Raw genomic sequence first — 23,297 nt, 5'->3', positions numbered from 1 at the left:
TATTAACTGTAGGAAAGCAGAAGAAACGCGTACTTTAATGGTGGGAGCGCAAAGTGGTTTGATCATTCAGACCACGTTGTGAGAATACCTACTGGAGTTAAGCATATGCGGATATTATGACCCAAAACTTCAACTCTTCTGTATATTTCTAGCAGCATTGCTCTACATGTGCATCACAATAACTGTACCAGATGTCTGTCCACAGCTGGATTACCCATTAGAGTTAAAAAAAAAAAAAAAAAAAAAAACACAAAAAACCCAAAAACCCAACACTGGAAACAGGCCCACCTGCCCAGTAACAGAAGAAAAAAATGCATAACTTACAGTATATTCAGACAACAGAGCACTACACAGAAAGGCAAGCGGACAAATAATGCTGTACCAACATCACAAATGATTGACACAGACACGGTGTTGAAGAAGAGACACCACAGAGGTATTTAAAGCCCAACCATAGGCAAAAGCCTTATTGGTGTTGGAGCGTGGAATAGGGGTTGGTCACCTTTGGGGAGGAGGTAGAGGACTGATTTCAAGGAGGTCTACGGGGTGATTTGAGGGGCTCGCTTATTTGTTGATCATAGCGGTGGTCGTGTGAGTGTGTCCACCTTATGGTAATTCATCAATTCATTTGTTATTTCTGTGCTTTTCCCTCTGTATATGTCGACATGGTGTGGCAAAATAAACAGGTACTCTGCTTTTTTGTCTTAAAGTGAAGAAATTCTTAATTTTCTTTTTTTTTAAATTTTACTTAACATTTATTTGTTTTTGAGAGACAGAGCATGAGTGGGGGAGGGACAGAGAGAGACAGACACACAATCCGAAGCGGGTTTCACGCTCTGAGCTGTCAGCCCAGAGCCTGACACGGGGCTCGAGCCCACAAACTGTGAGATCATGACCCGAGCCGAAGTCGGACACTCAACTGACCGAGCCACCCAGGCACCCCTGAATTTTCTTCTTTTGAAAGGCTGCAGAAGTGATTTCCACTTTGTACAGTTGAGAAAAAGTTTTTGCACCAGTTAAGTACACAAATCCTATAGATTTTTTTCAGAAAAACCTGAAGAAATTAGTATTGTAGCACTTAACATTGATGAGGATGTCAGATCAAGTATTTAGAGTTCTGTTAATTTATAGGGAGGTGTGTTCACTTAGATTCTGTATTGCTTTCATAAAACCTTTCTCCAATAGTAGTTGATTTTTGAAGCTTCCTTCTAATATTTGTGTTTGTGCCTTGTGGACTTTCTGTTTTGATGTGTATCCTTTATGTACATTTGCATTTCTTCATAGTTGTAATTTTTCCTATCTGACCCGTCTGTTCATTATTTGAATATTAAATATAACTTGCCAGATTTGTTGCACTATTGGCTCATAATGATACACTGGTTACTCCAATTAATAGTTGACTGTCAGAGGCTGCCTTTTTCAGATAAATATTGTCATAATAACAAACTATTTTTGTAGAAAAATCAAGTACGTAAACACGTGAATGGTATTATTAGAGAATAACTGATATACAATGTAGTATTAGTTTCTGGTGTATCGTTTCTGGTGATTCAGTATTTATACACATTAAAAATAGTCACCACAATAAGTCTAATTCATCCATGTTGTTACAAATGGCAAGATTTCTTTCTTTTTTAAGTCTGAGAAATACTCCATTTATATATGTGTGTGTGTATATGTATGTATATGTATATATGTGTGTGTGTGTGTGTGTGTGTATATATATATATATATATATAAATCGCATCTTTATTAGTTGATGTGGACATTAGGTCGCTTATGTATCTTCGCTATCATAAATAATGCTGTCACGAACAAAGGAGTGCATGTCTTTTTAAATTAGTTTTCATTTTCTTCAGGTAAATACCTAGAAGGTGAATTGATGTGTTGTATAATATTTGTATTTTTTAATGTTTTTTTTATTTTGAGAGAGAGAGAGATAAGTGTGAGCGGGGAGTAGAGAGAGAATGAGAGAGAGAGGGAGAGAGAGACAGAGAGAGATTCCCAAGCAGACTCCGTGCTGTCAGTGCAGAGCCCGATTAAGGGGCTCAAACCCACAAACTGTGAGATCATGACCTGAGCTGAAATTGAGAGTTGGACCGACTGAGCCACCCAGGCACCCTAGTATTTATATTTTTAATATGTTTAAAAATCTCCATGTTTTCCCTATGGGCTGCACCCATTTACATTACCACCAATTATAGAGCATGAGGGTTCCCTTTTCTTGACATACTCAGCAACACTTATTTCTTGTCTTTTTGATCATAGTCATTCTGACTGGTGTAAGATGATAACTTACTGGGGTTTTGATTTGCATTTCCTTGACGGTGAGTGATGTTGAGTATCTTTTCATGATAGGTTTGTATCCTTTGGGAAAATATCTATTCAGGCCTTTGCCCATTTTGTAATTGTTCTTTTGCTATGGAGTTGTAGGAGTTCTTTATATACTTGGATGTTAAACCCTTACCAGTTTCGTCATTTGTGGTTATCTTCTCCCTTTCGTTGTGTGGCCTTCTTGTTTTGTTGATGGTTTCCTCTGCTGTGCAGAAAGCTTTTTAATTTCATGTCCCATTTGTTTGTTTTTGCTTTTGATGTCCTCGCTTAAGGAAATAGGCCTCCCAAAATATTGCAAAGACCAGTGTCAAAGAGCTTACTGCCTATGTTTTTTTTTCCTGTGAGTTTTACAGTTTCAGTTCTTATATTAAGTCCTTCATCCATTCTGAGTTTATTTTTGCGTATGAGGTAAGAAAGTAGTACTCTATTATTCTTTGCATATAAGCTGTCCAGTTTTCCCAGCACCATTTTTTGATGAGATGGTCTCTACCTCTTTGGAGATTTTTGCCTCCTTGCTGTAGATGAATTGACTGTATAAGTGTGGTTTTATTTCTGGCCTGTCTCTTCTGTTCGATTGATCTGTGTATCTATTTTTTTGCCACTACCATACTGTTTTGAACTGTAACTTCGTAGTATAGTTTGAAATCCAGGAACAGGATACCGCCTACTGTGTTTTTCTTCCTGAAGACTGCTTTGGCCCTTTGGAGTCATTTGTGGTTCTATATAAATTTTAGAATTGTTTATTATAGTTCTGTTTTTGAAAATGTCATGGATATTGTGACAGGGATTGTATTGAATCTGTAGATTGTTTTGGGTGGTTTGGACATTTAAACAATATTCTTCCAATCTGTGAGTATGATAGATCTTTCACTTTGTTTTGTGTCATCCTCATTGTCTCTCATCAATGTGTTATAGTTTCAGAGTACAGATCTTTAACCTTCCTCCTACGTTTTGTTTTGTTTTCTTTTCTTTTTGATGCAGTTATAGATGGAATTGTTTTCTTAATAACTCTTGTTGATCGTTGGCACATAGTTCACGTGTATAGAAATGCAACATATTTCTACATGTTAATTTGGTACCTTGAAACTTTACTGGACTCATTTCTGCCAGTAGTTTTTGGATGGTGGCTTGAGGGTTTTCTGTGTCTAGTATCATGTCATCTGTAAGTGGTGATGGTTTTGCTTCTTCCTTTTTAACTTGGAAGCCTTGGTTTCTTATCTGGTTGCTGTGACTAGAACTTTCAATAATACACTGAACAAAAGTGGCAAGAGTAGGTATTCCTAATTCTGGTCTTAAAAGGAAAGCTGTCAGCTTTTTATCATTGAGATGATATTAGCTATAGGCTTAGCACATATGGACTTCAGTAAGTGGTGATATGTTCCCTCCATACCCATGATATTGAGAGGTTTTATCAAAAGTGGATGTTACATTTTGTAAAATCCTTTTTCTGTATTTATTGGGATGATCATAAAATGTCCTTCATTTTGTTAATGTGGTGTATCATGTTGATTTATAGATACTGAACCATCCTTGCATGCCTGGAAGAAATCCAACTTATTCATGGTGTATGATCCTTTTAATGTGTTATTGAATTTGGTTTGCTGATGTTTTGCTGAGGATTTTTGTATCTATAGTCATAAGGGATACTGGCCGATAATTTCTTTTGTAGTGTGTTTGTCTGATTTGGGTATCAGAGTAATGCTAGCCTTGTACAATAAGCTTGGGAGCATTACTTTCTCTTGCTTTTAGATAGAGATGGGATCTTGTAGTTTCTGGGTTGGTGAGACTCAAAAGAATCCAAAATTTTTTTTCTTGGATTTTAACAAAATGTTTTGAAGAACACACACTTGTTGAGTTATAATTATATGTATGGAATGGCAAAATTGCCATTTAATCTAAAGAGGTAGGCAGATTTTTAAAAATTTTTCTCTTTTCCCCCAAACCTATTAGGATTATGCTTTATTGTTTTGGAAGAGTATTGTTCTTAGTTTTTTCAAATGCCACTTTTACCCCCTTACCCCAACACTTCCTCATAAAGGTTTTTATTTTATAGCTGCAATTTATACAAAAATTAATAGACTTAATTTTCACCTCTAACCTATTCTTCATATTCTCTCCCATATTGTTTTCTATTGTATCCTCTTAATTCTTAATCTTGGATTCTACTTTACACATGTGGGCATATATGAAAAAGCCAACACAAAATTTAGTATCACCTTTCTGAATTACAATCAGTAATGGCAAGTGCCTTTCATTCCTTATATTTTCTAAGCCTAGAAAATTTTCCAAGTAGGTTTGTTTCTACAAGAATTACCAAATGAAATGTCTGAAGAAGTTACATTGTTTATTTGAGATCTTTGTTTCTTAGTGTAGGCATTAGTGCTATGAATTCCCTCTTAGAACTGCTTTGGCTGCATTCCGTAAGCTTTTGCATGTTGTGTTTCCATTTCATTGTCTGAAGATAATTTTTATTTTCCCCTTTAACTTTCCCTTTCTGCTGTTTCCTTCTTTATTCTCTGTCTGGATGATCTGTCCAGTGTTGAAACGTTGGTAGAAAAGCCCCAATTACTGTATTACTGTTGATTTGTCTTTAAGCGATTCATTTTTCCTTCATTTATTTAGGGGTTCTGATATCGAGTGCATAAATATTTACATGTGTTACATCTTCTCAGTGGATTGATCCATTTATCATTATATAATGTCGTCTCTTATTATTGTAGTCATTCTTAAAGTCTATTTTGTCTGATAAAAGTAGAGCTTCCCTGCCTTTTTATTTGCTTGTTTTTGGTTACCATTTGCTTGGAATATCTTTTCTCATCCCTTTATTCTCAGTCTGTGTCCTTTTTAAGGCTATAGTGAGTCTCTTGTAGACAACATATCATTGGATCTTGTTGGTTTTTCTTTTTTTTTTTTTTCCCCAGCAGAGCCATTCTTTGTGTTTTGGAGAACTTAATCCATTTAGGTTAAAGTAATTATTGATAGGTAAGGACTTACTATTGCCATTTTGTCATTTGTTTTCTGGGTGTTTTGCAGATCCGTTGTTCATTGTTTCATATCCTCTCATTTTGTGTTTTGATATCTTTTGGTACAGATATCCTTTGAACTGTAATGTTGTTTGTGTAATTCTTTAGGTTTTTCCTTTAAAGGTACCATGAGGCTCACATAAACTATCTGAAAATTGTAACACCCTATCTTAAACTGAAAACTTAACTTGAATAGCATTCTTAAACTTCATGCTTTCCCCACCCCCATTTTTGTTTACTGATATTATAGTTTGCATATCTTTAAATATTTGGTTTTTAGTAACAGGATAGTACAGATATGGTTATTTTTACTATGTTTTAAAACTTCAAGTATAAGTGCATTATCTACCACCCTTCCATGTTACAGAATCTAACTTTGATTATGTATTTACCATTACCTGTGAGTTTTATGCTATCTTCTTACATTTTTCTGATGTTAATTGGATTCTTTTTATTTCCACTCAAAGAACTCCCATTAACACTTCTGGTAGGGCAGGTGTAGTGGTGATGAACTCCCTCAGCTTTTATTGATTGGTAAAGTTTTCACCTCTCTATTGCTGACGACCAGCAGCTTGGCCGGGTGTGGAATTCTTGGTTGAGTTTTTTCTTGCAATATTTTGAATATATCATCCCATTCTCTCCTGGCCTGGAACATTTCTGCTGAGAGATCAATAGTCTTTTGGGAGCTCCCTTGCATGTAACTCTGCTCTTTTTTCTTGCCAGCTTCAAAATTACTTACCTTTGACTTTTCAGTTTAATGATAATGTGTCTCTTTGCAGCCCCTTTTGAACTCAACCTATTTTGGGTCCTTGGGGTCAGGTTTTGGGAAGTTTTCAGCCATTTTTTATTTAAATCTACTTTGTCACTTGCTGTTTTTCTTCTCCTTCTGGAATTCCCAAGGAATGAATATTGTTTCTTCTGATGGTGTCCTGTTGGTAGTAGGCTTCTTTCATTCATTTTTTTTTTTAATTTTTCCCCCTCTGCATAATTTCACCTGTTCTGTCTTTTAAGTCACTAATGATTTCTTCTGCATGATCAAATCTGTTTTTGAAGCTCTTTATTGAGTTCTTCACTTCAGTCATTATACTTTTCAGCCCTAGGAATTCTACTTGGGTTTTTGTTGTTGGTGATTGCTCTTTATTAGTGGAACTTTTCAGTTTGTGCATGCATTGTTTTCAAATTTCATTGAGGTATCTGTGTATTCTTACAGTTCACTAAACATTTTTTAAAGGATTATTCTGAATTTTAGTCTGATATTTGAGAGCTCTCCATTTCTTTAGGGTCAGTTACTGGAGTTTTATGTTTTCTTTGGTGCTTCTTGCTCTCTTATTTTTTTTTTTTTTAATTTTTTTTTTTCAACGTTTATTTATTTTTGGGACAGAGAGAGACAGAGCATGAACGGGGGAGGGGCAGAGAGAGAGGGAGACACAGAATCAGAAACAGGCTCCAGGCTCTGAGCCATCAGCCCAGAGCCTGACACGGGGCTCGAACTCCCGGACCGCGAGATCGTGACCTGGCTGAAGTCGGACGCTTAACCGACTGCGCCACCCAGGCGCCCCCTTGCTCTCTTATTTTTAATGACCCTGAATTCTTGATGTTGGTATTTGCACATTTAAATAAGCAGTTCCTCTTCTCTACTTTACAGATTCGATTAGGCATAGACAGTTTTTCCCCAGGAAGCTCAATATGGTAGGAAGTATCTGCTAGGCGCATCCTTGGGCTGGTGAGGTTTGCTTTCAGGGTCTATTGTGGGTTGAGGCCACTGCCCAAGCTCTGGTCTGGGTTGGGAGGTGGTGTGTGGCTTTGAGAATGGTTGGACTGAACTCCTGGTTTGATTCCTTGCCCAAGTGAAGTGGTAGGATTCTCTGGTCAGGCATACTAGATGGTTGGGACTGGATACTAAGCAGCGTGGGGAATTAGCTTCCGTGCCCTGGCAGGGCAGCAGGGCAGAACCCAGGACATGCATGGTTCATTGATTGGGCACCTGAATCGCGCAAGAGTACACAATGTATTTCCTGGCCAAACAAGGCCCCTGGTTTTGTTCTTTATAAATGGGTAAAGTCGTGAGCTATTGGATGGACTACATGTGCTCTGGCTAACTTCTCTGGGAAGGCAGGCTGAGGCTTTATTCAGCATTGAGTGAGGCTATGAATTAGTTTCTCTGTCAGAGCACATTGGGAGAACCAGCTCCAAGGTGGGTGGCAAGGCTCTTTATTTATAGTCTTGTCTTAAACCATTCTCTGCCTCAATTTCCCTACCTGACCAGGGTTACTAGCCTTGCTCCGCAGACTGTCAGCTCTGCCTTCCACATTCTCTGCTCAAGAATTGATAGGCTACTTAGCTTTGCAGGTGGTTGAGCCAGGCTTTCTGGCTTGGTGGTGGTGGTGGGAGTTTTTACTTAATGGTGAGTGGGGTATGAATTAGCTGCTCTGGCTGGGTCACCTGGCACTGACTTCATTTTGTGGATGATCAGCTCTGCCTACCATACTCCTTGCACGAGCACTGCCAGGCTATGCAGCTTCCAGGGGTTTCTGCTAGCCTTTCTGGGTCAGATGGGGCTAATGAGAGTCACACTCAGCAGAGGGCTGGGCTCTGATTCAGTTCCCCTGCCTGGGTGGGTGCAGACCAGGATCCAGGGCTGGTGAGGCCGTTTATTATAGGACTGAAAGCAGGCTGACCCGCTCCCTGCTGAGTTCCCTCATCAGACTGTGCCACATCCTTGGTGCTGCAGATGAGCAAAACCACTTGTTGGGACCACTGCTTGGGGGCTGCAGGGAGGAAATGGGTTGGCCAAGGTGCCAGTGCTGGTTGTTGGAAGCCCCTGCTTACTTTTCCGTCATCATCAAATTCACTGTGCTCAAGTCCTGCAGATTCGCCCACAGTACCTAGGATTCAAGACTAGAGTAGGAGCTCCCAAGAAGTAACCCATAACGTTGGGGGAACTGGATGTCCAGCCTGGGTTCTGTTCCCCACGGAGGGACAAGAGGCTCAGGGAGGCTTTCTCGGTGTGGTGCTGTGCCGGCCTGGTGGTGCGGCAACAGAGTCCCATACGTCGCTGCTCCTCCTGCCCTTCCCACGCGGTCAGTCCCAGTCTCTATGGCGGAGGGGTACATCAACCTCGCTACCTTGTTCTGATCTTCTCAGTGGTATCTGTTCCATGAATACTTAATTGGTGTTCTGAGAGGAACGGGGAAGTCAGGAACAACCTATGCTGCTATCTTGGTGACCTCACCCTCTAAAATAACTTAGGACATTAAGAATGAGTCAGGAATGGTATCACAGCAGTGGTTCTCAAAGTGTGGCCCTTGGAGCAGGAGGACTCAAAATATTAAAATACATTTTGAAAGGTATGTGGTCAGTACCTTGCCTGAAGACTAGACAGTAAGGACATTTCTGGCTCTAATCCTAAAAATGATACTCAAATGTGAGCCTAGTTTCTGGATTGTTGCATTTGGGAGAATATTTAATTATCACAGATACATTCTCATACCCATTGGGAAGCCCCAAGTAGCACTTGAAACTAAAAGGAAAAAATATGGAGTATAAAGAGTGTTTCTTAAACATAATATTGTAAAACTGAAAGTACACCAGGGCAGAGTCTCAAGGTATGAAGTTGAATTCGACAAACATTTACAAGATTAGCTGTGTGCCCACTTAGTGAAGCAAATACACAGGATGCTCTGGAAGAGAAGGGTTTGGTAACACCCTCCATGTGACTCCCTTCTCTGTAACTCACTTGCTGGGATGATACTGATGGAACAGCTGATTCCGTTTCACTTCCATCACCTATAAAAATACGTGTCTACTGCACTACCTAACCAGCAGTATGCATTTATCACGTAACTGTCAGTTCCTGGTTTTCTCTCAGCTTTAAATTACTTCACATGCGTTCCCATTAAAGAGAATTTCAAAGATACCCTTCATGTGTAAGTTTTTACACCTTGATATTGGCCTTTGGTCAATTTTGTTTCTCTTGACCAAACTTCTCCTCCAGTTAATTCTGAAACAGATTATAAATTTAACAGGACCTTTCCTAGGTTCCAAATGGGTGTTTTTCTGGTCTTCTGCAAACAATATTGTTTTCCTTTGGCAAACAAACAAAACACCCACATGAACATTTCGTTGTCTTTTGTAAAGTACACCCTTGCCTACCAAATCAAAAAACTCTGCCCTGAGATCACAGGCTCAGAATAGCATATAACAAGGTTGTTTTGTTGTGTTTTTAAAAAAGGTGTTTGTGGAGGTTAAGGGTAAATTAACCCCCTAGTCAAGAGATCTCAGGAATGCAGGCCATTAACTTCTTGCCCATCGACTCTATCTCCAGAATGTCCTCTCCCCTTAATATTCTGAGTTCTCTGAACTTGAAATCAGCATTTCTAGTACATCTGAATGCTACCATTGAACTGGGAAGATGTGTTTTAAGTTGCTACCGTGTAAGAATTCTTGACAGCCAGTAGCTAGTTTACACGAAGGAATGTAGGTCCTCCTAATACAACGTTAATATGACTTAGCATTTAAAAAAAAAATCACTATACACCTTAGGGCAATAAATTGAGGTATTATTTATTTATGACATATTTACATACTTACAAAATTGTTTTTATCCAATATGTCATCCTGCATAGTATCTGAAGAATGAACATCATATTCTGGGAGTAAAAAATCCAAGTTTTTAAATAATTTATACATAACCCAACATCTCTTGGGTCACAAAATACCAATTTGGCTTCAGAGAACACATATACCGGTTTCGGGTTTTTTGTAGTTGAGGAACAAAGTAAATTCAACAACATATTAAAGTAATTTAGCTGACCCTGAGTATATCACGAATTTGCATAATTTTTGAATACATGCATATAATACTTTCCTTAAACTTAGAATTGCACTACCATTTGGCTGTATATTCAGTCATCTCGATTTTCTACCTCATTAATCCTTGAGATAAAAAGGAACAGAGAATGGAGAAGTAGTAAAGAGACCAGGAGGGGAAAACTACAAAGACTACCTGAAACTTTCCAACTGCATGAGTCCATGTCAAAGCTCTGGGTCTGGGGTTACGTGACAAGCTTATTAAGAGGAGGGTCTTGAACTGAACCATCTGAGAACCTTCTGTCAACTGAGGTTACATGACTCTTCCTGCATTTTTCCGGTCGTCTTTGACACTACTTAATTAAAAGTGTACAAGCTGAGAGAATTCAGTTAAGTAATTACTTGAGCACTTCAGAAGAAAAACGTACTGTGGCCAGAAGTAAAGAGCCGTGTTAAAGTCTGGTTTTCCTGAGAAGCTTGAGGGACAAAAAAGCAAAGACCCCTGGGCTGACGGATGACCTGAGTTATCTTATGCCAGCACAAGGAAACCCTGCCTGCCTGCCGCTGCCAGGGCGTGAACAAGATCACACGTTACTGTTCTCGCCCCGAGTACAACAAAGAAAGCTAACAATGAAAAAACAAGCCTGAGGTTGGGAATACAGCATGTGTGCAGGCAGTCACGCTCAGACGCCTTTCAATGGCCGAGAAAGGAATCCAGAGGCTGGAACCAGATCACATGTGCCCTTCCCGGATCCAGAGAACGGAAGGCTCAGCAAATTGGCAGGAGCGGGGAGATCACTTGGCTTCCTTCACCCAAGTGGCAGAAGAAGTGAATAACTGGAGAAATGTGGGAAAACTGTCATCTGAGGGAGGTCCGTTGTTGTGTCCTTAAAAACATAAAATATTTGCGACTTGCTAAAATAAAACAGACATTCCTTAGGATCTATAAAATTCGCTATAACAGGAGGGAAAGCGGCAGAAATATGGTAGGGGCACCCTTCATCCCTGTGTTTTCTCCTCAGGCCAATGCCGCAATAAAATACTGTTAGCTAAGAGTACCTTTTTAAAAATAAAGGAGAAAAGTACATGGTAGAGAAAAGCTCTTTTTTATTAACAAGATGGAGGAAACATAGACTGTTCCACAAATAGCAATAAAAGAGGAGAGAAAAGTATTCGATCCCTATTATGCCAGAGCAGCTGGTTACAAGTCTTTTCTCTCTCTCATTACTTTTAATGACAAACAAGTCTGAATTTCACCAAACCACAGTTGTGAAATTAATGCTTCTCATCCTCAGGTAAAAAATAGCACGGATCAATTAAGTACTCAAAACAATACAAAGAAACCAGTACATGTAATGACAGTGCAGGGTAAGAGCTTTGATACCCTTTATAAGATTGTGCTAATTCTGGTCCATCTAAAGTCTTGTATAGACGAGTAAATAAAAATTAAATTACACTTAGGTAAGAAACTGTCTTCAAAAAAGTTATATGAACTTGCATATATAGAGTCCAAAAGTATAAGACAAAACTATTTAAATTTTGATTTATAGAAATTCAAAAACGGTAAAATATATTATTTGGGGGAAAAAGAAGCTTTCACTAAATACAAACACAATGAAGTAGATAAACCAGAATGAGTATTAAATAGTTTCACTGAAAACTTCCATAAAGAGTAAAGGCAGAATGGCACCAGGTTAGAAAAGCAGTGTTTAAGGCAAACTAAATATTAAGTAACCTTAATTAAAGTAAGAGGCGTACAATCCCATAAATAACAAAGCAATTCCTCTGAACAATTTCTCTACAACGGCTGAGAAAACACGAGTAGAAAGAGAAATAATGGCCAACATCAGAGTTTACTTGGAAATACTGAATAGTATTACATGAAAATAACCCAAATGTTTCTGATGTAAAATACACTTGAATCATGTGCCGCTTAGTTGTCCCACAGCCACGGCAAACAAAACCCATCACGCCAACGTTTGAGAGTATAAATCTGTGAAATGCCAAAACTTACTTTGAAAAAAATCTTTCCTTTTTTAGACTATGTATGTGTGTACATGATAACACCAACAAAATTATCAATTTCATTATTTTGACCCATGTAAAAAATATGCACAGAAATGCAAACCATCTCCCTGCAAGAAGGTGTCTGAGGGTCAACTATGAGCACATGGCTCAGTGTCTGACCTGAGATCACCTGCACACACAAGAAGCATCAAAAACTAAGAAGGAAGAGATTAATCTTGAAATAGAAGAAACAATGACACGTTCTTTAATGAGTTAGGTCTTCTTAACGAAAAAAATCAAGTACATATCATTAAGTTAAATGTAGTAGGCACATGAATTTGCACCTTATAAATTTGGTATATCAAAGTATCTTATAAAAATATTTATAGATTTTCTTTTTTAAGAACTGTGGTACACGAAATGACACGATCAAAGAAAGGATCTGTTTCTTTTCATCTACTGGAATGACCCCGTGCCTTTCTAAAAAAGAACAACCGCAGCGCACAGGCAAACTATCAAGACGGCTGCGTTCACTGAAGCTGTCCACTTAGGGGAGGTACAAGGTCTAAATACCGCCAGGCCCCAAGCGAAGGAGTCTCCGTGCCCAGGGAGAGCGTTCCCTCACACGGTCCTGGGGGGCAGGCGCTGTCTATACATGCCGGCAAGGGCTTTGGCCGCACTGTAGATCATCTGTCGCCGAGACATGCCGGTGAACGTCCTGTGCCAGTCAGTCCGGGTGACATTTACTAAGCTCTTTTCCAGAACTTCACCCACCGTCACCAAAAGGCCTGACCACCTCAGATGGTAGTCTTGGGGAGTGAGACTTTGAGCCTATGGAAAAAGGAAATTTATCAGATTTATAATACATTTTAAAAACGACTGGACCTAGCTCTGACGTTCCAAAGTCTCTCAGATTACTTTTGCTACAGATGAGGACAAACCCGGAGAAGCTATGCGAGCAGCTCCAGGAAGTGACCAGGCTACAGAAGAACCTAGAACAATGCTGCACACACCTCCTGTGTTTACTGTCCACAGTAAGCTCATTCTCTTGCTCACATGTCACATCAGCCCTAATCGAATGACTCCCTCTAACAGAGCTCAGTGTCCAAGGGTTGAGGTCTCAGTGCCAGTCAGTGTGTTGTTCCAGGTTAACAAGCTGAGTGGTGAGAGAGCGCACCTTCCCGTCCTTTTCCACAGTCCCTCGCTCATCAGTGTGCTCTTCGGAACCTTTCCACCATGTGAAATTTTCATTTACACGTTTCACTTATAAAGTGTCTAGTCTGGGGCATGTCTGAGGATCTAACATTTTATCAGCAGGTCTGATTTTTGCTTTGTCAGTACACACATACCCTTCTCATCCCGATTTGCTAACAAGTTATCGCTGTGGTTATTTGTAGCAAATACATGTCAGTTCTGTAGAAATACTTTTTTCTTCTTCAATAGGTTTTGAACTGTGTGAGTTGATGAGCTGTTGCCTGAACCATCAGGCCGTTTCTGGCATAAACCTATCATGGCTAGGCTAGAATATTGGTGATACCGGGACTTACAATAAAAAATATACTTACCCGTGACCACTGAACAATGCAGGGGTTAGGGACAGTGACCACCTGGTATAGTTGAAAACCCACATATAACTTGTGATTCCCCAAAAACTTCACTACTAAATAGCCTACTGTTGAGAAGAAGCCTTTGTAATAACAGAGTCAATTAAGACCCACTTTGTACATTATATATATGCCATATGCTTACAATAAGGTAAGCTACAGAAAAAAATGTTAAGAAAATCATAGAGAAAATAAGTACTGTACTGTAGAAAGTCTGCGTGTAAGTGACCTGTGCAGTTCAAACCCATGGTGTTCACGGGTCAACTGTGCTTGGTCATCCCATCCCCTCCCAACTCAGGGGAGGGAGGGAGGCTGCAAGGTGACCAAGTAACCACGGGCCAGATGGACCAATCATGCTTATCGAATGAACTCCATAAAAACCCAGAAGGATGGGGCTGGGAGAGCTTCCAGACTGGCGAACATGTGGAGATCGAGGGAGAGGGGCGGGCTGGGAGAGGGCATGGAAGCGCTGCACCCTCTCCCAGTACCTTGTCCTCTGCGTCTCATCCATCTGGCTTTTTCTGACTTGTATCCTTTCGTAACAGGCAAGCCATCTAGTGAGTCACCAGGCTTCCTGAGAAGGAAGGTGTTATGAGAACCAACGTGCGGCAGTGGGGCCAGAAGCAGAGGTGATAACCTGGACTGGCCCTGGTGTGTGAGGTTGGGGAGGGGCTGTCTTGTAGGACCGAGTCCTTACCCTATAGGATCTGACACTATCTCCAGGAAGACGGTGTCGGAATGGAGCTGCAATGTATGATACCAGCTGGTAGCCTAGAATTGCTGGGTGGTGTGGAAAAACCCCTCCCACACACTAGAAATGGGTAGGAGACCTAGTTAGTAGGTGTCAGAAGGGGTAGCTGGCTTGCACAGCCGTGGCTCATGGAAACACATAGCTTGCCAAGAACAAAGATGAAAAATGAGGGAGGAAGACCGTCTGGTTGCGGGGCGGCCACCACTTGCACGGAACAGCATCTGGGATGTACTCGGTTACTAAAAGGTCAAGTTACCAGTGAAAATTAGAGATGGATCCAACTCCTGGGAAGCTGATTTCTTGGAAACCCAAAGAAATACTATTAACAAAAAGGCACAAGAGTCCCTTGGTGGTTGTTCTCTACCACAGCTACACTCTAAAAGAAAATGGGGAGTCCAGCCTTGATGCTGGGCCCAACTCGACTTGTCTGGCTTCGCTTATGCCACTAGCCTCAAGGCCACCCTCTCCAAGGTACAAGTTATGCACGGACAACACAAAGAACCTCTCAGACCTCTGGTCACTAAGAAGGTGGTCAACGGAGAGGGAAGACCTATCCCTTGTCCCTCTTGCTGGAAACACAAAGACCTGTGCACACAAGCAGAGACAATGGCCAAGAGTGGAGAAGAGAGGTTTCAAGTCCCTCGGGCTGCACTACCAGGCCTACTGGTGAAGCCGTGATGAGAGCTACAATTAGAAAGTGAAAATGGAAGGGCTGATTGGGTTATGGAAGCTGAATTGTTTCAGCAAGTTTTATGTGAAGGTGTCTGTCTCCTTGACTTGGATTTTATGTGCAAATGGTGATCATGTCTGTTTGGGGAATAGGTGCCCTGCCTATTATTGTAAAACCATATCCTGTGGATGAGCTCCAAATAGAGTCTAGCGTTAGGGGGATAAAAGTACAGATCGAAGTACCAATGTGTAAGGAAACCGTTAGGTTTGAACAGGCTTTATGTGAAGTTTTTTTTTTTTTTATCTGATTGCATTTTGGGCATGGACACTGTAATCACTGTGGAAAGCTTCCCCAGCCTAGTGAAGGGCTGTAAATTGACCCTTCAAGTATCATTTATTGGCCATGCTATACAGTAACCAGTAGGACTGGCTGAGCCCACACTGTGTGAGGCAGAAGCTGTGAGCTGGCAGTGACAAACTCTGTGCCAGTCCGATGTGGAGCTTAGACTGAGGCTTATGGCAGAAATCTGAGTGCCATCCAGCGACATTTCCTGGGACTCGGGAGTAGCATGTTTCCATCTGAGGGGCATTTACTACCTTGCTACCAGACTATTAGTTAAAGCTACCCGGTTCACTGAAGGACATAAAATGATTTTGAAATGTGAAATACGCATAACGTCTAGGATGATATTGCAGAATCCCTTAATAGGACGGCAGTGCACAGGAAAAGTTCCTAATATGGAAATGGTTTACATACAGGATCATGATGCCTAGGGAGACAGTCATGACCAGGGCCCCTCTTTTCCTCTAGGACTCACTTTGGAGCCATGGGAAAAGCTGTGAGAACCAACTGCCATGTAGACCGTGCCCTATGAACAACTCTCAACTGAAGAGCAAAGAGCTAGCTGCTTGGTCCGTCGATGGCAGTTCCACAGGTGAGGGGACAGTCTACCTGGAAGGCCATCACTTGGACAGAAGAAGGTAAAAATGAATCAGCTCCATGGGCTAAAATGCACACTATTTTCTCAGCATGATTGGGGGTTTTACCAGTGGTTTTTTTTTTTTTTTTTCCTGTTTCAGTTTTTACTGACTCAGGGCAGTGGCCAATGGTCTGACCATATGGTCGGGCAGGAAGGCACACTGGATATGTTACCTATTAAAAGGTTGCCCGTGTGGGGCACAGCCCTGTGGAAATGAATCTGAGGGGTGCAATGAAGCAGGACAGGATCCCATCAGAACTTCTTCCAGGTTTGGAAGGTGAGTGGAATGGACAAACAGATACCCCTGCTTTAGATGGCTACCTGGGTCTACAAAATGAGTGGATAAATACAGAGGTAGGCTGAATCTAGACAGAGTCCTCTTGCATTCTCTGAGACAAAAAAATGCCAATATGAACTGTCTCCCAACCGGAGACAGAAAGCATGCAAATGGTTATGTAGCACGTTCCCTGCTGGGAAGACCATAAACACAGATGACAAAGGAGACTGATGGTGACAGCTCTGGGGGCTACAGATGGGCCTTGGCAGGAACAGACGTTGACTTTGAATGGAGCTTTCCTTACTAAGGGGTAGGTGCCAATGTTCAGACACCCTAACAGAACCTGAATAGAAGATACTGTACCAATTTGGATGGCTGAGCGTTTCTCCAGAGCAAGGAACACACCTGTCAGCCCGTGTCCAGCAATGGACACGATGGACAGAGATAACCTCCTTCGAGAACGAGTTTGGTCCAGAACAGAAATGGGCAACAGAAACACAGTTGTCTGAAAAGCTGCAGGTGTAGGCATTTAGGTGCCAGCTCACATGAGTGTGGCACTGAGCGTTGAGTGGGATGCAAGAGATGAAAAGCTCTCTTTTCCTGTGGACGTGGGGCAGGGGGCAGACGAGGATGATGGTCTCACGCTGCAATTCTGGCCAAGGGAGGGTGACCCTGGTATAGTGACTTGTTCTTTCTTCCTTAGATCACTTCAACTTTTCATTCCCCTGTTCGATGTTGCAAACACAGACGTAGAAACAGGGATGACTCCTAAGCAAGAAACTCTAGGTATGGTTTCAAACTTGACATTACAAAGTTCCTAAGGGCCTACGGGGCAGGATGTGCCCGCACTCGCTGTGGCAAAACTGGGTGACAGGGAGTGTGGCTACACGTACCAGTGGTGGAGACAGCCCACCATAGGGATGCATCATGTTGTTGCACCTCGCTTTACTGCGCTTTGCTGGTACTGCACTTTTTACAAATGGAAGGTGTGTGGCAACAGTAAGCAAGTGTATTTGTGCCACTTTTCCAACAGCGTTTGTCACTCTGTCTCCTAAATACGTAATTCTCACAATGTTTCCCACTTTTTCATTATTTGTTAGTGATCTGTGATCGATAATTACAACTTGCTCGATGCCCAAATGAATTTTTTTAGCAGTCATGTATTTTTTAATTGAGGTCTAAACGTCATGTTGTTTTTTTAAATATAATGCTAATTTGGGATAGAGGCAAATAAGACCGGAAGCAATGGGAGGAATAATTCCAGAAAAAAAATCACTAAGTAGAAAATTAAACTTGCCAGTTTTATGAGAGCTTTCTGAGAGAATAAATACTATTTTATCAACATGGGGAAAAAAAATAAATATAATGCTATTGTACGTTTAACAATATAGTGTAAACATAACCATCATCTGCACTGAGAAACCAAGAAACACATTTCAGATGCGTTACTGTGACACCAGCTTTATCTCAGGTCTGGAAGCAAATCTGCAAGATCTCTGTACCTCTGTAACCTCACCTTGTCTGAATTGACTGAGTGGGGATGTACTTGCTAGACTACTATGGCTGCCTCCAAAGCATGCCAGCAGACGCAAGGGAAAAAGTTTGAGTATGAAAAGGAAAACAGGGTAAATAGTAGCTATGGGTAAAGGAACGAATTAATGGGTTATACAATGAGGGAAACCAAACATTATGCTAACACCTCAAAAGGCCAGGGCAAGAGCTAACACTGGCTCTGAGCTCCATTATACCGCAGGCCTGGAAGGGTAAGGCCACCACACCCGGTTTAGGAAGCCGACAGAAGACTACAAACCTGAGTGGCCTCTCCCTGTGGACATTTTGACAGGATGTGATGACACACTAGATAGTTAATTATTACTGAATTAATGTGCAAGTTGTCTTAAACCTTCGTGATGGTTTTGCTATAAGGAATTTGTGTTTGAAGACCAGGCGGTGGACATGTAATACTGTGGTTTACAGTAAGAAATACATATTGGATCTTGGACCCCAGTTTTTGGCACAGTGCTCCTACCATCCTTGTAATTTAAGGACTGAGAACCACAAAGATATCTTTTGTTAATCAGGTTGAAAGCCCGAACCTATGGGCTTGGTAACATGCCTCCATAACATACTCGCCATAAAAACCCACAAGGATGGGGTTGGCAGAGCTTCTGAGTCAACATGACAAATCTGGAAAAGTGGAGGGTCTAGCCAGCATGGAACCTCTGTCCCCCTGCCCCATGCAGTTCTTCCATCTAGTCATTCTGGAGTTAGATCCTTTTATAATAAATCCATAATGGAGAAAAAGTGGGTTTCCTGAGTTCCAGGAACACTAAAAAGGAAGATCAAGACAAAAGACAGGAATAATTAAGGGAACCAAAATGGTAGATAACGAAAAGTGGATATCGTTTTTCTGTTGTTAGTAGCACAGCACAATCATAAAAACAAAAGAGGAAATTAACGATTAAGGTTGCCAAGTATTATCTTTTCAAAGACAGCTGGAAAACGAGGAAGGTACTCAACCTGAAAGAAATTGGAAAGCAAAGAGAAAAAGCTGAAAGGGGAAAGAATTAAGAAGCAAAATCAAAAATGTATATCCAGTGAAAAATCTAACAAAAGCTTTTATTGTTAAAACAGTATTTCAAGTTTCTGTGGAGTATAATGAAAAAGGAGAAAACCAACCTGTTGTACAAATTCCAAAGGCACTGGTGTGGCCTGGGTAAACGTTTCAAGGTGAATGCCATGGGCAGGATCTTCAACTATCAAACAGCCAATGTCAAACCACCTACAACGGGATGGATGAGGATTAAGTTGTTGATGTGCCATAAAAAAAAAAAAAGTTACAGTGAATAGACAAAACTAACCCAAAAACTATTATCGTTCAAACAGGAAATGTTTTTCTAATCAATTTTCAAGAAAACAATCCATAAGAATAATATATAAAATTACCTATTAGGTTAATTCCAAGAGGAGGGAGGACACTTGGTAAAATATGAGAAATTTTACATTACCATCTCCATCGTTAATACGTAGCTGATTTGCAAAGTTAATAGCAAATTAAGCTCAGAGGAAATAAATCTTCTCATTTTTGATAATCAGTCTTTAAAAACACTTCAAGAAAACTTTCTTCTATTTAAAGTTACTCATAAATTATAAAAATACATTTTATAATTGCCTTAAGTCATCTGTAACACTACCAGCATTTTAGATAACTAGAATTATGCAACCACCAGATGCCATGAAATCATAAGCCTGAATAACAAGAGGATATATAGAGCAAAAAAAGTTCACTATTTTTAAAAATATGTAGATCTAATAAAGTGTGATGGAAGAGAAAATGAATTAGGTAACTTCTATTTACATATTTAAAGAAACAGCAAAGTAAAATATAGAATAAGTTTTGCTGAGGATTAAAATGATCAGACATTACATTCTTAGTATTCATATCCTAAAATCTGGTTTCAAAGTAACAACATTAAATCACACTATTTATTTGGCATACTCATCAGTAACTTGTGTATAACTGTAGTGACTGTTAGGCAAGCACTTGCTGAAAATGAGATTCACTGAAGGTAAAAGTCCCTTGGTGATGCTGGTGAAGACGCATTAGAAGAACTACAAGGTCCTCTTTGTTATCTAAAATTCCATCAGGCTCTTGAGCATGTCAACAGGGATGTGGCTGAAACTGCAACCAAGATTACGCCCTTGGAAACCTCCTGCATTTCTTTCAACAGTGCTATTGGCCAGGGAAACTTTGGGTCCTCCTCCTCTCCCAAATACTATCCTTCAAGAACTCCAAAGGTACTCCCCCCCCCCACATTCATGGACAATCACCGAGGATCCCTCTTCAGGTAGCTGCTAAAATAACCAATCTCATGTGGCTGCCATTTTGACTAAAAAAGAGCTCAAGAATTGTGATTCCAAGATACTTGAATACCTTTTACCAGCAAAAATCTCAAAACAGAATGTGGGAACCGCCACTCTATTTTACAAAGACAGACCACCTACCACCACCAGTCAATTCACACACAAAAAAGACATTTTAATACTTTTAACACAAAACCTAAGATTTCTGAACTTGACAGGTTAATCTCTGAATAAGGATAGTCCATGCTTACACGGGCTTTTGTCCAGGCATGGTACAGACCATGTTAGTTTTCCTCACATAACATGAACTGATAGAAAATTCATCAGAGAAGTATGTCTGTACTGGCTCTACTCTTGGTTATTAGGCATCAACACATTTTTTCGACTGACTGGCTCTTCCTGGATGGGTATCTTCTTAATTGTAACCGTGGTTTTGACTTTATCTTCCCGGCATTTATTTCCTACAGGACCAGGACCACAGCAGAGAGAAAGCAGGAACTGTCAAGTGGTTTGATCCTAGGTTTGCTATTTGCTCTGTATGTTCTCCCTCTCGGCTCGTCTGCACTTTCCTATCACAGCCTTTCCGTCCCCTCCTCTTTAATCCACACTAGAAACCAACAGATTTCCTAATACTACAGTATCCCCTTGAACAATGTGGACATTTGGGTTGCCATGACCCCCTAGTGCAGTCAAAAATCTAATTTCTGACTCTCCAAACACATAGAAAAGCCTACTGTTGACCAAAAGCCTTACCAATAACAGTCTATTAAAACATGTTTTGCATGTTTTATAGGTATCATCTACCATATTCTTGCAATAAAGTGAGCTAGAAAAAAGTAAGAAAATCGTTAAGAAGAGGGGCACCGGGGTGGCTCAGTTACGTGTCTGACTTTGGCTCAGGTCATGACATCACAGTGCACAAGTCTGAGCCTCATGCAGGGCTCTGTGCTGTCAGCACAAGCCTCATATTCCGATCCTCTGTCGCCCTCTCTATGCCCCTCCCCTGCTTGTGCTCTCTCTCTCAAAACTAAACACTTAAAAAATCATTAGGAAGAAAAAAAGGCATTTATAGTACTGCATTCTATCAGAGAAAAGCTGTGTAAGTGGATCTGTACAGTTCCAATCTATGCTTTTCATGAGTCAACTGTTTTTCTATCCCTAATCGTCCTAAACGCCACTGTATTGGTTAAAAGGTAATTGGTAGGAAAAATGCCACAGCTAGCTACAATGGGGCAGTTTATGGCAGACCGATGCTCCCAATGAAAAGGTGGATGAGGTATGTAAATCCTATATGTAACCAAATTAAAGAGCTGTAAAAGCCAGGAGGGCAAAATGGAGTAACGCTCTGGATGGGGAAAAACTTTCAGAGTGAGGTGAAGACTTTCAGTTGGACCTAAAGTACCACCTAACCTTAATTCAGCAACTCGACTAGAAGTGAAGGAAGCTCATTAAGTCCACAGCATCTCCCAAGCAGTGGGGAAATTGTTAGACTTTTCTCTGGGGTGGGAGGTGCTCAGGACCTGTGACAATGCAGACAAGCTGGGATGCCACCTCAGTGAGCCCTGGCCCCTAGGACACACACACCAGCTCTAGCCATCTTGTGAAGGTGATGCCAGCATGGTATGCCCTGGGACCTCCCAAGACTCCAAACACACATCTACACAAAGCCACGCCTTCAAGACTGAGAAAGGTAGGTGTTTTTGCCTAAATCACAAACTCCTATGCTTCAAAAAAGAAAAAACTTAGAGCTACACAATCTAACGGATAAAGAGTTCAAAGTAATGGTCACAAAAATGCTCACTGGACTGGAGTGCGTAAACTCAAAACATAAAAAAGAACTAATCAGAGTTAAATACAATAACTGAAATGTCAGACTAGAAAGAAGAACAGATCTGTGATCTGGAAGAGAGGGTATCATAAAGCAAAGAGGCTGAAAAGCAGAAAGAAAAAAATGAAGATACGTAAAAGTGATCTCTGGAATAATATTAAGCATACTAACACTAGCAGGGTAGGGGTCCCAGAAGAGAGAGAAAGGAGCAAATCCTTCCCTGACCTGGGGAAAGAAATAAATATCCAGGTCAAAGAATCACAGCCCAAAGTAAGATGAACCCAAGGAGGTCCACATAAAAAACATAAATACAATGTCAAAAAATAAGACCGAAAATCCTGAAGACATCAAGAGGTAAACAACCAGTTATATACAAGGGAAACCTCATAAAGCTCTTGGATTTCTCCACACAAACTTTGCAGAAAAGAAGGAAGTGGCATTATAATCACAGTGGAGGGAAAAAAAAAGCCTACAGTCATGACTATTCTACCGGGCAAGGGTAAGTAGTTCATTACCACTAACCCAGGCTTATAAGAAATGTCACAGACTTTTCTAAGAAGCAAAGGCCACAGAGATAACACTATAAAGGAAAAAAATTTACGGGTAAAAGCAAACACACAGCAAAGGGAGTAAATCAATCACTTATACAACTGCAAAGGTTAAAAGGCAAAAGTAGTAAAACCATATTTACATTAATAAGGGATTCACGGTAAGATGTAAAATACGACATACAGAAAGGGTGGAGGGATGAGTAAAAATGGAGTTTTTGATTGGTGTAAGAGACCGTTAACAGACTGCTATATAGGTAAGGTGTTATATAGAAACCTTATGGTAACTACAAACCCAAAACCTCTAATAGATAAAAAAAATAAGGCTACGTATAACACAACAGAAAGTCATCGGTCATAATGAAAGAACGACACAACTACAAAACAATAAAATGTCTAAATGCTCCAATCAAAAGACATAGGGTGACTACATAAAAAAACAAGATGCATTTATATGTGGCCTAAAGGAGACTCATGTCATACCTAAAGACACATATAGACTTTTAAGTCTATATGTCTTTTTTAAATAAAAAAATATTCCACGCAAATGGACATGAAAGAAACCAAAAAAAAACTGGGGGAACAATACTTAAACCAGACAGA

General features: G+C 40.4%; 1 protein-coding gene across 1 annotated transcript in view; it reads right to left on the bottom strand.

Annotated features, from left to right (window-relative positions):
• Window positions 1-11,253: 11,253 nt before the first annotated feature.
• PRRC1 (proline rich coiled-coil 1) overlaps window positions 11,254-23,297 on the bottom strand; it is a 35,407-nt gene continuing 23,363 nt past the window's right edge. Inside the window, exons 8-9 of the mRNA XM_047084126.1 lie at window positions 19,134-19,236; window positions 11,254-13,004 (exon numbers count right to left, since the gene is read on the bottom strand). Of these exons, the coding sequence (XP_046940082.1) occupies window positions 12,795-13,004; window positions 19,134-19,236 (313 nt within the window). The 3' untranslated portion in view covers window positions 11,254-12,794. The remainder of the gene's footprint in view (window positions 13,005-19,133; window positions 19,237-23,297) is intronic.

The sequence above is a fragment of the Lynx rufus genome, unplaced genomic scaffold (assembly GCF_022079265.1).
Source record: "Lynx rufus isolate CCGP_SWC_20201006 ecotype Redwood Valley unplaced genomic scaffold, mLynRuf1.p SCAF_1, whole genome shotgun sequence".
Classification (NCBI taxonomy): Eukaryota; Metazoa; Chordata; class Mammalia; order Carnivora; family Felidae; genus Lynx; species Lynx rufus.
Note: the sequence above shows the minus strand (reverse complement) of the source record. Positions and strands in the feature narration are given on the sequence as shown.